Source organism: Canis lupus, chromosome 38 (genome assembly GCF_048164855.1).
Source record: "Canis lupus baileyi chromosome 38, mCanLup2.hap1, whole genome shotgun sequence".
Lineage (NCBI taxonomy): Eukaryota > Metazoa > Chordata > Mammalia > Carnivora > Canidae > Canis > Canis lupus.
Window position 1 is genome coordinate 1,794,244 of NC_132875.1, and position 13,568 is coordinate 1,807,811.

At 52.2% G+C, this 13,568-nt stretch overlaps 1 protein-coding gene and 1 long non-coding RNA gene across 2 annotated transcripts; one reads left to right on the forward strand and one right to left on the reverse strand.

Moving 5' to 3' along the window:
- Nucleotides 1–759: 759 nt before the first annotated feature.
- Nucleotides 760–5,887, reverse strand: PIGM (phosphatidylinositol glycan anchor biosynthesis class M). Its single transcript, XM_072815013.1, has one exon. The coding sequence runs from the start codon at nucleotides 5,852–5,854 to the stop codon at nucleotides 4,613–4,615; it is 1,242 nt and encodes a 413-aa protein (XP_072671114.1). The 5' UTR covers nucleotides 5,855–5,887; the 3' UTR covers nucleotides 760–4,612.
- Nucleotides 5,888–5,961: 74 nt separating this feature from the next.
- LOC140626682 (uncharacterized) lies at nucleotides 5,962–10,211 on the forward strand. The gene is made up of 2 exons (XR_012025728.1): nucleotides 5,962–6,155; nucleotides 8,955–10,211. It is a non-coding gene; the product is annotated as an uncharacterized lncRNA (long non-coding RNA).
- Nucleotides 10,212–13,568: the final 3,357 nt, after the last annotated feature.

A 13,568-nucleotide genomic window follows, 5' to 3' on the forward strand; every position in this document is an offset into this window, starting at 1 on the left:
CTCATCGTGATGAGCGTGTTCTGGGGCTTCGTCGGCGTCTGTGTGCCCTGGTTCATCCCTAAGGGTCCCACCCGGGGAGTTACCATCACCATGTTGGTAACCTGTTGAGTTTGCTGCTATCTCTTGTCACGAAGAGAATTCCTCTAGATGCAAAATCAACTCCAAACCCAGACCGCCTTCTTTGACTTGCCTGTTTGGGCCATCACCTGCCTTAAACAGTCACACCATATTTGAGTATCTTATTCTACAATGCAGTATTTTTTCCTGTTGCCTTTTTTTTTTACATTTTGATGAATTATGTGCCTACTTAACCTAAACTGTGCTGACTCTGTAAAATGTTCATGCACTCTACTGAGATAGAAGGTGCTATTCTTCTGAGAAGCACATTGCTCTCTCCTTGGATCCTGTGAATTTGAAGATGACTCCTGCCTGGTCACAACATGGGAATCACCAAAGTGTTTAAAAACTGTCACAAGACAAGGCAGTCAGGAGGGGAGCATGTTCAGAGGGAGTATCTGTCCCAACAGAATTACACCAAAGTATATTTTCAGGATGACTTTCATATTTCTGCCATCTACTGGAATAAATTATTTTTAGGCTTTCTGTGGAAAAGAAAGAAAAAAAGAAAGGACTATTTTTAGGAGCTGCATGGTGATGCATTTACTGAAAATTCAACGATGTTTGCAACCTCACATGGTTCAGAAAAAGTTATATATACAAATAAATAAAAATAGCATGTATAAAAAAACAAACAGGGCAAAATGTTAATTGTTTAATTTCAATGGTAGGTTTATGGGTCATGTTTAAAATTATTCATAATAAAGCACTGGGGAATAAAAACAAAAACAGAGGGTTGCATTTAGAGACCTTCCCGGGTGAAATTTTCCATCTTCACTCATTGTACGGCTGGCTGGGACTGGGTGGTAGTGCAGAAAAGTAACTGAAAGACAAGTTCTATACAACTTTTGAAAACAATATTATGTCAGAGTCATCCAGCCAAATCGTAAGAAGTCAGTACCTAAAATCTATGGTTTTAGGGCACCTGGGTGACTCAGCAGTTGAACGTCTGCCTTTGGTTCAAGTCATGATCCTGGAGTGCCAGGATCGAGTCCCGCACGGGGCTCCCTGCCTAGAGCCTGCTTCTCCCTCTGCCTGTGTCTCTGCCTCTCTCTCTCTGCCTCTCACGTATAAACCAATAAAATCTTCAATCAATCAATCAATCAATGGTTTAGAGAGATTCTTGGACTGTGGGTGGAGGGGGTGGTGAGTATTGGCCTTTCCGATGAATCTAATCCAGGTAATTTATCTAGAGATATTTAAGGACCACATTTTGAAGACATTAAGGCAACTACTGAAAAAATAAATTACAAGGTCCTCTTGGAAATAAGGGAAAGTCCTACACAATTTTAAGGTATTCTTAAAGAACTAATAAGGAATCCAAAAGGACTACAAGTGGGGGATCCCTGGGTGGCTCAGTGATTTAGTGCCTGCCTTCGGCCCAGGGCGTGATCCTGGAGTCCTGAGATGGAGTCCCACGTCGGGCTCCCTGCAGGGAGCCTGCTTCTCCCTCTGCCTGTGTCTCTGCCTCTTTCTCTCTCTCTGTCTTTAATGAATAAATAAATTTTTTAAAAAATTCAAAAGGACTACAAGTGAAAAGAAGACAGGGTTTATAAAACCAGAAAAAAATGAAAAAAAAATAAAGTCCTCAAGAGACAAATTAAAATCATTTCATGAATTAATTAATTTATAAATGTTTTGCAGCATATGAGCTACAAATACTCTACAGCTTTTGAGAAATGCCTACAGTTCTTTGGTAGAGAATTTCCTGCAGGGCAGCTTATGCATTTGAAGCTCTCCAAAAAAAAAAAAGCTCTCCAAAGACCCAGCAGAACTCTACTGACTTCTAAGAATACTGTAACATTCTGACAACATTAAGGGAATGATCTAAAATGTGGAAAACGTTAGGGGCGACTGGGTGGCTCAGTCAGTTAAACATCCAACTCTTGATTTCAGCTCAGGTCATGATTTCAGTGGTAAGATCAAGCCCCTGGTTGGGCTTTGCACTCTGCATGGAAACTGCTTGAGATTCTCTCCCTCCTCCTCCTCCCTCATAAGCACCCTCTCTTGCTTTCTCTCTCAAGTAAATAAATACATAAAATCTTTTTTAAAATAATAATAAAACATGGGAAATTTTTAAAGTCTTATTTAGAACATTAAAAATTAGAAGCAATTTTAAAGGTTTAACCATGGAAGAGTGACACGTTTACAACATGAATATCCATGTCATGGAATGTTATTCAGCGATTTCAATGTAAGTAAGGAGTAAGCTGCTACAAAAGAAGAATACTAAAGTAAACAGGATTATGAAATTAAGAAGGGAATATACTGATGATTATCTAAAACACAGGAATACCAAAAAGACAATTATACTGGGAATCTTGCATGATACCATTATACCGGTGGCGCTGATAAGACAATTATATCGGGATGCTGGAATTGTTTCCCACCCTCTTCCCACCAGTTGTACAAGAAAAAAAAAAAAAAAGTAAATATTATAAAAGAATGAAAAAAAAATGGTAAGAATGTCATGGCTGGAAGGCCACTAGTGAACAATCATATACAAAGAGCTCTCAAGATAAGAGCTAATGTAGGATATGAGACTAGATGCTGTAAGAAAAGTCACTGTCCTCAACAATTAATGCTCTCTGCTCTTTTCACCTAACAACAACCCCTGCAAAACCACCCATTCTTCCCTTCTTTCTAATGGCAGGTCCCAAAAGGTAGCCATCAAAGAAGTGCTGCCTGTAATAGCACTCTTATTTATGTTCAGCCTATACACATCTTATTCTCAAAGTCTTTCTTGGCCTAAACCAATATGAAATATTCTACTTCTCTGAGGTTGTTTTTGTTTTTTACTATGAAAGAACAATGTTGCTAAATTACTCATCTTTTAAAACCACAATCATAAACTCAACTCCTATTATTGCTATTGCATTTTAGAGTGTTAGGAAGTCCCCAACCAAGATGGGGTATGTTAAAAAAAAAAAACTGTTTTACGTTGCTTGTTTGAAACTTGTTACACAGACCTGTGGCACTGAGTTAAGTATATGGCACTTTCCTTACGTTTCCAATATTTGAAAAAGTTTCTGTTTCCTTGAAGGAAGATCTTAGTTGAAAGAGTTTCTACACAGACTTGTTAACTAAGTATGTGGCACTTTCCTTATGCTTCCACATATACATTTGAAAGTGTTTCCATCTGCGTGAAAGATGTCCGTTGAAAGCAGTTCTTCCCTAGAAATATTATAGTAACACAGGAAATGGATCTGCTCACCAAAGCCTCCGATTTCCACATCCTCTCCCTCAAGTTCCTGGTCTAAAAGACTAATGTCTACTTAGGATGTTTCTTAGGCTTTCCCGAGCCTCCACATAAGTCTTTAGTTTCACCATGGAATTTTCTTAAGTGGGGTATTTTTAAGCTGGGAAATGCCTTACTAACAATTATATTTTGTACCACTTAAAATCTAACTTTCATTTTCATAAAACATGTGACATTTGATTAAGTTAAATTCCATATGAAAAATACTCTACAGGCAATCAGAAAATTAAAAACAAAGAGCTATAAGAGAACACTAAAGTGTCCCTAAAGTTAGTGGACTACAAATATCAAATATCAAAAGCAAGATGCTATTTAAAATATGTAATGACTTAAGTTGGACGATGGGTGAATTTTAATTTAATCCTTTCTGTAAAAAACCAAATGGTATTCTAATGCCACTGAGACTAAGTGCTGAAAAACTAAATAATCAAACAAATATGTGAAACATGATCACAATGTAAATTTTTGGCCTCTTTTTCTAAGCCCCCACTTTTTTTTTAAGCCCCCACTTTTAATACAGAATGGACTCTCCCATCCTAAGCACAGTGGTATTATTTGACACTTGACATCTAAAAGCTGCACAGTAGGATCAGTCTTGGAATTTTCACAGCTATGGAGAAGGATTTAAGAAGAAAAAGCTTCCAACTGCAATATAGTGTAACTGGTACAAATACTGGCTTAGCTCTTAGGTCTCTGACTACATTCCTCTATTTCTCTACAAAAATCTTTTAGCATCTGATAGTTTCATCAGACTTCCCATTTTCAAACAAGTAACCTTGACTTCCCATCATGTCCCAGATAAATGAGTCTGAAGATTTCCTGAAGGCAGACCTCAATCATTGAGTCCCCTTTACAAATAAGGCAACCGTGCCTTTTAATTTTTGTTGGAAAAGGGTTGTTTTTTTTTTTTTTTTTTTTTTTTTTTTTTTTTTAAGATTTGTTTATTCATGACAGAGAGAGAGAAAGAGGCAGAGACACAGGCAGAGGGAGAAGCAGGCTCCATGCAGGGAGCCGGAGGCAGGACTCCATCCCGGGCCTCCAGGGTCACGCCCTGGGCCGAAGACAGGTGCTAAACTGCTGAGCCCCCCAGGGCTGCCCCAGAACAGGGTTTTACGCTCCACACTCAGTGTTCAGTAGGGCGCACAGCGATGTTCAAAAATGTTTTCCAAGGCTCTGTTCTGGTCCACTGGGGACAATCAGAATGTAACAACGCTGGGCAGAAGAACCGGACCATACTCAGTCGCATTTGACTCTCTCTGCCGGGGGTTCCTCCTTGTAATGGGAAATGATCTGAATTAGGATGCAACAGTTGATGAGGAAGAAGAACAAACCGGCCAACCAGATAAACAGAAAGGTGTTCTTTCCCTGGAACTCCAGGAGATAGGCGGGCGCCAGCCACAAGGCCTGCCCGACGAACCACAGCACCAGGAGGCCGGCGGCGCGTTTCCAGGGCATCCTCACCTGCGGCATCACAAGGGGCAGCAGGCAGAGGTACCAGAGGAAGTACTGGGAGGTGCAGACCTTGTTGAAAGTCACGAAGATCGCCGTGTGCAGGAAACAGCAGAAGGCGAGGTCCCTGTAGTAGGCCAGGGACGCGGCCGAGAGCAGCAGCAGCTGCGGCAGGAAGGCGGCGACGCCCAGCGCAGGGCTCCACGGGCTCTCGGCCGTCAGGTACAGCATGTAGAAGTAGGGCGAGAAGTTGTGCCGGATGTCCCGCCTCGTCAGGTGGTACAGGTAGGTGTGCTCCAGGAACTCCCAGCCGTAGCGGCGGTAGAAGCCGAGGCTCAGGGCGCAGAAGGTGAGCCCGGCCACCGCGGCGAACAGCAGCACCGCGCGGCTGCACAGCGCCCGGAGCAGCGCGGACGCACGGGCGCGGCGGGGCGCGGGCGCGGGCGCGGGCGGGGGCGCGCCCCGCCGCAGGTGCAGCGCGATGGGCAGGATGTAGGTCACCGGGTACAGCTTCAGGTGCACGGCGAGCCCGTAGGCCACGGCGGCGCACGCCAGCCGCCCGCGCGCCAGCAGGTACAGCGCCGCCAGCACCAGCGCCGCCACCAGCGCGTCCGCGTTGCCGCGGCTGGACACCGCCATGGGGAGGGGGTTCAGCAGCCACAGGGCGCAGTAGCCGCAGGCCCCGCGCCGGCCCAGCCCGCGCAGGAGCAGCAGGCGGTAGAGCGGCCAGGCGGCCAGCAGGTCGCAGCTGATGAACAGCAGCTTCCCGAACGGCTCGCACAGGTGCACGTTGGGCGTCAGCAGCCAGGCCAGCAGCGGCGTGTAGCGGTAGGTGGCGCGCAGGTACGGGGAGCGGCCCTGCGACAGCAAGCGCGCGGCGTCCGTGAACACCCGGTAGTCCACGTCCGTGTAGCGCACGAGCAGCGCCCGGTCCTGGAAGGCGCCGTACAGCACCAGGGCCACCCGCGCCACGAAGGCCGCGCCGAACACCCCGGCGGGCCGCACCCGCAGGCTCAGGGCCCGGCCCATCCCCCGCCCGCGCCCGCCCCCCGCAGCCCCGAAGCCCCGCGCCCCCGCGCCGCGGCCGCTTCCGGCAGGGAGCCCCGCCCCCGACGCGCGCGCCCCGCCCACGCCCCGCCCCGCTTCCGGGGGAGGAGCCACGCCGCCGTTCTCTCCCTCCGGATTGGCTTCCTGCGGCGGGGGCGGGACTTCCGCGTCTGGCCGCGGCGCCCCGCTGCTCTGCTCTGCCCTGCTCTGCTCTGCTCCGCCCTTCCCGCCGCGGCCCCCGAGCCTGAGACGCCGGAGGGGGCGGGGGGCGTCCGGCCGCCAGGTGCGCAGCTCGCCCGCCAGCGGGGCTCCGGGGGGCGGCGGGCGCCCCTGTGTGCAGCCCCGGGAGCTGGCGGCCGTGTCCTGGCCGGGGGCGCCGCGGGGAGGGCGGGAGGGCGGGAGGGCGGCCGGGAGGGGGCCCGCAACGCGGCTGCGGCTGTCAGCTGCCCCGGGTCCCCGGAGCCTCCCCGCCGCCCGCCGGCGCGCGACCCTTCGGGTGTTAACGCCTGGAGGCATCCGGGCGCCTCCACCTGAGGCCCACCCGAGCGCCCGCTGAGCGCCCGCCGAGTGCCCGCCTGAGTGCCCGCCTGAGCGCCCGCTGAGCGCCCACCTGAGCCCACGGAGCACCCGCCGACTGCCCACCTGAGTGCCCGTGGAGCGCCCGGCGAATATCCAGGGAGTGCCCACCGAGTGCCCACCTGAGTGCCCGCCTGAGTGCCCGCCTGAGCGCCCGCCTGAGTGCCCGCCTGAGCGCCCGCCGAGTGCCCACCAAGTGCCCACCTGAGCGCCTGCCGAGTGCCCACCTGAGCCCCCGCCGAGTGCCGGCCTGAGCACCTTCCCAGTGCCCGCCGAGTGCCCGCCTGAGCGCCCGCTGAGCGCCCACCTGAGCCCACGGAGCACCCGCCGACTGCCCACCTGAGTGCCCGTGGAGCGCCCGGCAAATATCCAGGGAGTGCCCACCGAGTGCCCACCTGAGCGCCCGCCGAGTGCCCACCAAGTGCCCACCTGAGCGCCTGCCGAGTGCCCACCTGAGCCCCCGCCGAGTGCCGGCCTGAGCACCTTCCCAGTGCCCGCCGAGTGCCCGCCTGAGCGCCCGCTGAGCGCCCACCTGAGCCCACGGAGCACCCGCCGACTGCCCACCTGAGTGCCCGTGGAGCGCCCGGCGAATATCCAGGGAGTGCCCACCGAGTGCCCACCTGAGTGCCCGCCTGAGCGCCCGCCGAGTGCCCACCAAGTGCCCACCTGAGCGCCTGCCGAGTGCCCACCTGAGCCCCCGCCGAGTGCCGGCCTGAGCACCTTCCCAGTGCCCACCGAGTGCCCGCCTGAGCGCCCGCTGAGCGCCCACCTGAGCCCACGGAGCACCCGCCGACTGCCCACCTGAGTGCCCGTGGAGCGCCCGGCGAATATCCAGGGAGTGCCCACCGAGTGCCCACCTGAGTGCCCGCCTGAGCGCCCGCCGAGTGCCCACCAAGTGCCCACCTGAGCGCCTGCCGAGTGCCCACCTGAGCCCCCGCCGAGTGCCGGCCTGAGCACCTTCCCAGTGCCCACCGAGTGCCCGCCTGAGCGCCCGCTGAGCGCCCACCTGAGCCCACGGAGCACCCGCCGACTGCCCACCTGAGTGCCCGTGGAGCGCCCGGCGAATATCCAGGGAGTGCCCACCGAGTGCCCACCTGAGTGCCCGCCTGAGCGCCCGCCGAGTGCCCACCAAGTGCCCACCTGAGCGCCTGCCGAGTGCCCACCTGAGCCCCCGCCGAGTGCCGGCCTGAGCACCTTCCCAGTGCCCACCGAGTGCCCGCCTGAGCGCCCGCTGAGCGCCCACCTGAGCCCACGGAGCACCCGCCGACTGCCCACCTGAGTGCCCGTGGAGCGCCCGGCGAATATCCAGGGAGTGCCCACCGAGTGCCCACCTGAGTGCCCGCCTGAGCGCCCGCCGAGTGCCCACCAAGTGCCCACCTGAGCGCCTGCCGAGTGCCCACCTGAGCCCCCGCCGAGTGCCGGCCTGAGCACCTTCCCAGTGCCCACCGAGTGCCCGCCTGAGCGCCCGCTGAGCGCCCACCTGAGCCCACGGAGCACCCGCCGACTGCCCACCTGAGTGCCCGTGGAGCGCCCGGCGAATATCCAGGGAGTGCCCACCGAGTGCCCACCTGAGTGCCCGCCTGAGCGCCCGCCGAGTGCCCACCAAGTGCCCACCTGAGCGCCTGCCGAGTGCCCACCTGAGCCCCCGCCGAGTGCCGGCCTGAGCACCTTCCCAGTGCCCGCCGAGTGCCCGTGGAGCGCCCGGCGAATGCGCAGGGAGTGCCCACCGAGTGCCCGCCTGAGCGCCTGCCGAGTGCCCACCTGAGTCCCCGCTGAGTGCCCGCCTGAGCGCCCGCCAAGTACCCACCTGAGCACCCACTAAGTACCCACCTGAGCGCCTGCCTTAGTGCCTGCCAAGTGCCCACCTGAGCCCCCGCCGAGTGCCCACCTGAGCGCCCACTGAGTGCCCCGAGTGCCCGCTGAGTGCCCAGGGAGCGCCTGCCGAGTGCCCACCTGAGTGGCCACTGAGCACCGTTCTTGCCTCCCCTCCACCACGGTGCCAGGGCCCCAGGCTCTAGAGGCTCACCCACACCGAAGACCCCGCCCACCCCCAGCCCTGTCCCAGCGCCCCACCCTCTCTTCAGAGATGACCCTTCTTTTTTTTTTAAGATTGATTGATTGATTGAGACACAGAGAGAGAGAGAGAGAGAGAGAGACAGGCAGAGGGAGAAGCAGGCTCCATGCAGGGAGCCTGATGTGGGACTCGATCCAGGGTCTCCAGGATCACACCCTAGGCTGCAGGCCGCGCTAAACCACTGCGCCACCAGGGCTGCTCGAAATGACTGTTCATCACGGCGTTTGTCACAGTGCCTTGTGACTCCAGATTGTTTAAAGATTGTACTTATTTATTTGGGGGAGAGAGAGAGTGAGCACGGGCAGGGGCAGGGGGAGGCAGAGGGAGAGGGAGACTCCTGGCTCGCAGGGAGCCGATGAGAATCATGACCTGAGCCGCCCAGGCACCCAGACACCTGATTTTTTTGTTCCCTCTTTCCTTGTTTTCCATCAGGACCCTGAGAACGGAGATGATCTTGTTTTTTTCTGTACCGCAGTGTCAGCGCCTTAGCAGACTCACAGTGGGCACTCGGTAAGGTTGAATTTACTTCGGGGGTCCTCTTGCCAGAGTCCCTCTGGAGGGCATTCCCGGGAGCGCCCCCAACTCCCAGTCCAACTGTCTTTCCAACATCTTTACCCGTCTGAAGCTCTACCCCCGTCCCCCACCCAACTCTAACCCCTGCTTCCCTGAATTTCCCACCAGGGCCTCCTGCACATTAGCTCTTTCCCTTCTATGGGCACGTATTGCACTTCGTATGCAGAATTGCAAATGCCATGGGCGCCTGGGTGGCTCAGAGGTTGAGCACCTGCCTGTGGCTCAGGTCGTGACCCCAGGGTCCTGGGATCGAGTCCCGCATCGGGGTCCCTGCAGGGAGCCTGCTTCTCCCTCTGCCTGGGTCTCTGCCTCTCTCTGTGTCTCTCATGAATAAATAAAATCTTTTTTTAAAAAATTGTGAATACCATAATTCATTTTAGGTGATATTCATAACCTTTTCAGTGAAACCGCAGGGTTTTTGAGGTTAGGGATTATATCTTATCCTTAGTTGTGTGTGTGTGTGTGTGTGTGTGTTTTTTTTTAGTTGCTCCTAATTTGTTGCAGTTTTAGGCACATTATAAATGTCCAGAAAATCCTGATTTAGTTGATTTTACAGATTGACCTGGCTTCCTAGGGGAAGTTTTCTCCACCAGAATAAAGAGAGTCGATGACTCCCTTCAGCCTCTACATGCAGCTCCCAGGACTGCCCACCCCCCATCCTACAAGTTACATTCATCCTTTGGATGGACCATGTTAGTCGGATACATTCCTTATTCATATTCTGGTATCTTTTTCTCCTTTTATGTGCCTTATTGTAATTATATACGTCACGTAGGTAGTTACTTTTAACCTCTTTTGCAGTATAGTAGCTACACATACAGGGCAGCACATCACCATGCTGATAATGACGAGGAGGATTTCCAAGAGCCAGTTAAGGCTTTGTTAAGGACTTATTTGCAGGGTGTCAGGCATCGTGCTAAATACTTGCCGTGTAAGGTGGATATGCTACCTTCACAAATGAAGAAATCAAGACTTAGGAGGTGAAGTCATTTTCCTAAGTCGCATCATCAACTAATGCGACAACAGCTGGAACACAAAAGCAGGTCCGTGTGGCCCAGATTATTTCTAACTACTGTGTGGCTGACCTGCAAATAAAATGTCAATGATGAATTCTGATTTACTTCTCTGCCTTCTCTGATTCGATCCCTTGTCTGAATCTTTCTGATATTCACTGTCACAATGAGTCCAGCACTGATTATTCTCTCCGCCGGCGATAGCTAAGTGAGGCTTAATCCCAGAGAATAGAGGATATGGAAGGTGGGTGTCTAAGGATTACCTAAGGAACGGTTCCTCCGGCAGGGTTGGTTTAGGTGTCTCGCAGAAAGGCTTCGACCAACCCGACCCCATGGAGCTTACCTACTAGGTAGGTGGAAGACACCTAATTGGGCAGATAAGGAAACAGGAAACAGCTAATCAAAACGAACTCTGCTTGGATCACTGAAGTCCAAGGAGGGAGATACAGGAAGCAGTTGTGGAACTGAAGAAAGGACTGGAGGCCAGGAACAGAACTTGGACAGAGAGGCCCGACTTCCGTTACGGTTTCGAGGCGGGACAGAAGCATCCCAGGCTTTCAGGAGCCCATCCTGAGCTTTCTGCAACTGGGCTTAGGGATTCTGTTTCTCACCTCTTTCCAAAAGCGCTGCAGTTTTTTGAGATGCTCAGCTGTTGGTTACCTCTTAACTATTACTTAAGAGTTCTTCTAATCCGCCCCCCTTTCCTGTCTGCCTCCAGGCTTTTGCCCTAATAGAGCCAGCTACACCCAGGCGTAGATTGTCCCCAGCATCCTTAGCCAGTGACCTCGACCTCGGTCGGGATACTGACCTTTCCAGATCGACTCTCCATCTTCTTTGCCTTGTGCTGGCCAGCATCACGCAGTCTTCCCTGCCCTCTGGCTGCCCGTTAGCTTAGGCCAGGGGGAGGCACTAGCGGGTCTTTGGCCGTGGCTGAGTCCTGCTGCCTGAGACCATGGCTTCCACTGGGGCGACAGCCCCCTGCCTTGGCTACAACTCTCACCAGTTTCCAGTAACCATCCTGCCAGGCTTAAGACTGGTAAAGACTCTCCTGCCGTGGGGAGTCCCTGGGTGCCTCACCATCCCTTGTTGGCTTCTTAGCCCTGCCCACACCTTTATAAATAACCCCTTCCTTAAATCCTACCCCTATTAGCTCTTTAAGTATACCCTCTGTTTTCTGCTAGAGTCCCGGCTGATTTAGTCACTTTCTTTGTTTTGTTTTTTTAGACCTTGCTTACATTGCCTGCTTTGTAATTTCCTTTTGAACCTGTTCTAAATTCTTTTCGTTGAATTTAACCCAGACCTTCAACAACTCATTTAATTAATGATACATACCGACCACCTCCACTACACCAGGATCTGTGGCAATTACCTCTCCCCCAAGCTTTTGCAAGCCTCCTAACTGGCTTAGCATCTCCTGTCTCTCAATTCTACGGCTAACTTGATGTTCATAAACAGTACTTTATTAGATTCTTTCCTCCAGATATCTCCAATGGCTCCCAATTGCCTATAGAAAAAAAAAAAAAAAAAGACCATTTAGGCTGACATTGAGTCCCTCTGTGACCCTGCCTTTTCAATCTATTCGCCTGTAAAACCCTCTATTCTAGGTTTATTACCCATCCTTTAGCTATGCCCTGTGCTTTCGTCCTATGGTACTTTTGTTCCTGCTGTATCACCTACAAAGGATCCCTTTTGTCTTTGCCTTTTTCCTTTTTCCTTTATCTTTTTCTTTTCTTTTTTCCTTTTTTTCCTTTTTTCCCCCTGTGTTCCCTTTAAATACTATTTGTCCTTTGGTACTGGAGTCTAACTTCAACTCCTCAAAACTCTCCCTAGACCTTAACTAGTGCAAATAATTTTCCCCCTTCCAAAACTGTGGAGTTTATTGTACTAGTTTGGTTTTTTTTTTTTTGACAGTTAATTATGTCATGTCTTATGAAATATGTTACCTAAATCTTTAATGGATACTTAACAAGCACACGAGCTCCTCTGTGTACTAGCTGTGTGAACGTGAGACAATTCCCTCCCACTTCCCTTGCTCTGCTACATTTACGGGGCATCAAAGGTGCAGGTCCTGGGCGAAGCTCCAGGCTGTACTGATGACCAAACACTGACATGAATTCCATTCACACGACACTTAAAGTCTAGTGAGAGAGACAGGCATCCGTCAAATAAATTCACAAGTCAAATTGCTGCTCTGGTAAGTGCTATGAAAGACGGGTAGGCGGTGCCACCACAGCTTTTAACCAGCATTTCCGGCTGAGATGGGCATGGTAAGTAAGAGTGAGCAAGGCTGAGGGCAGCGGGCAGGAGGGGTTTCCAGCGAAGAACAGCAGGTGCAAAGCCCAGTGAGAATGTACCTCCCTAGGGCGTGCATCGTGTGTTCAATGTCCTTCTATACCTGAATGGTACCTTCCAGGTAATAGGAACTCAGTATTTGATGACTTTTCTTGAGTCTCATGTCACACGTGTTCTAACCAGACCTCACAGATGGATACCTTCCCTAGCCTAGTGCCTGTCCCCGGGAGGTATTTTCCACACGCGTCTCACTCTTGAGAACGTGTTGGTGGTGGTTTATCTGGCCCTTGGCCTGTGCTTGTTGCCCTCCCTGACGTTTGTGGTATGCCCTCGGTGTGTGCGACTTACCTTGTTTTCCTCACAAGTTTGCGAGTCTCTTCAAAGCCTAATCAAAGCATAAGGGACTGTGTATTTCATATTTCCTCTATCTCATATGTCTTGTGACTCATCCCTGAACCAGTGTTGCCTGAATGCTGTAGGTAAGTATCTGTTGATGACGATGAGACCCCGCGTTTTCTCCCTCCTCCCCCTCCCTCTGTCCTTCCTTTTCTGGGGAACAGAGGTTGGTGACTCTGGGATGCATTAGCAAGCATCAGAGAGGGTTCAGGGCTGGCTGTTGACAACCAGGCCTTCCAGGTAAAGGATGGATAAGAGTAGAAGGGAAATCCATCTCTTTGAATGTTGGGGCAAAATGCCCAGCAATGAAACGAAGAGGCTTATAGAGCCTCGGGGATCACGAGGGAATGTCCAGACCCAGTAGTGTGGAAGGGACATGGGGCACGTGAATCTGGCTGGGAGGGACGGCATAGGATCTGAAGCAACATTCCTGGATTGAGCCGAGCCGATTGGATATCGATAGATTGCTAAACCGTGACTTTTTTCTTCTGTTAATCCTTTAAAAACTCGGTGTGAAGGGGTCTTCTGCTAAAGGATCCCGGGGTTAAGGAGGGAGCCACGGCCGAGGGAGGGCTGGCTGCGCCCCTGGTAGGCCTGCGGGCAGCCCCACACCAGGACCAGCTTCCGTGTCTACGAGAAGCTAGAGGAAAAACAGCTCCGTGCTGTTTTTTATTCAGCAGCTTCTTCTGCAGAGACTAAAGTAAAATTAACCAAACGAGCTCCTCCGTCCCTGTTCCGTGGGTGACTCTGGCCCGGTTTAGTCCCTGACGTG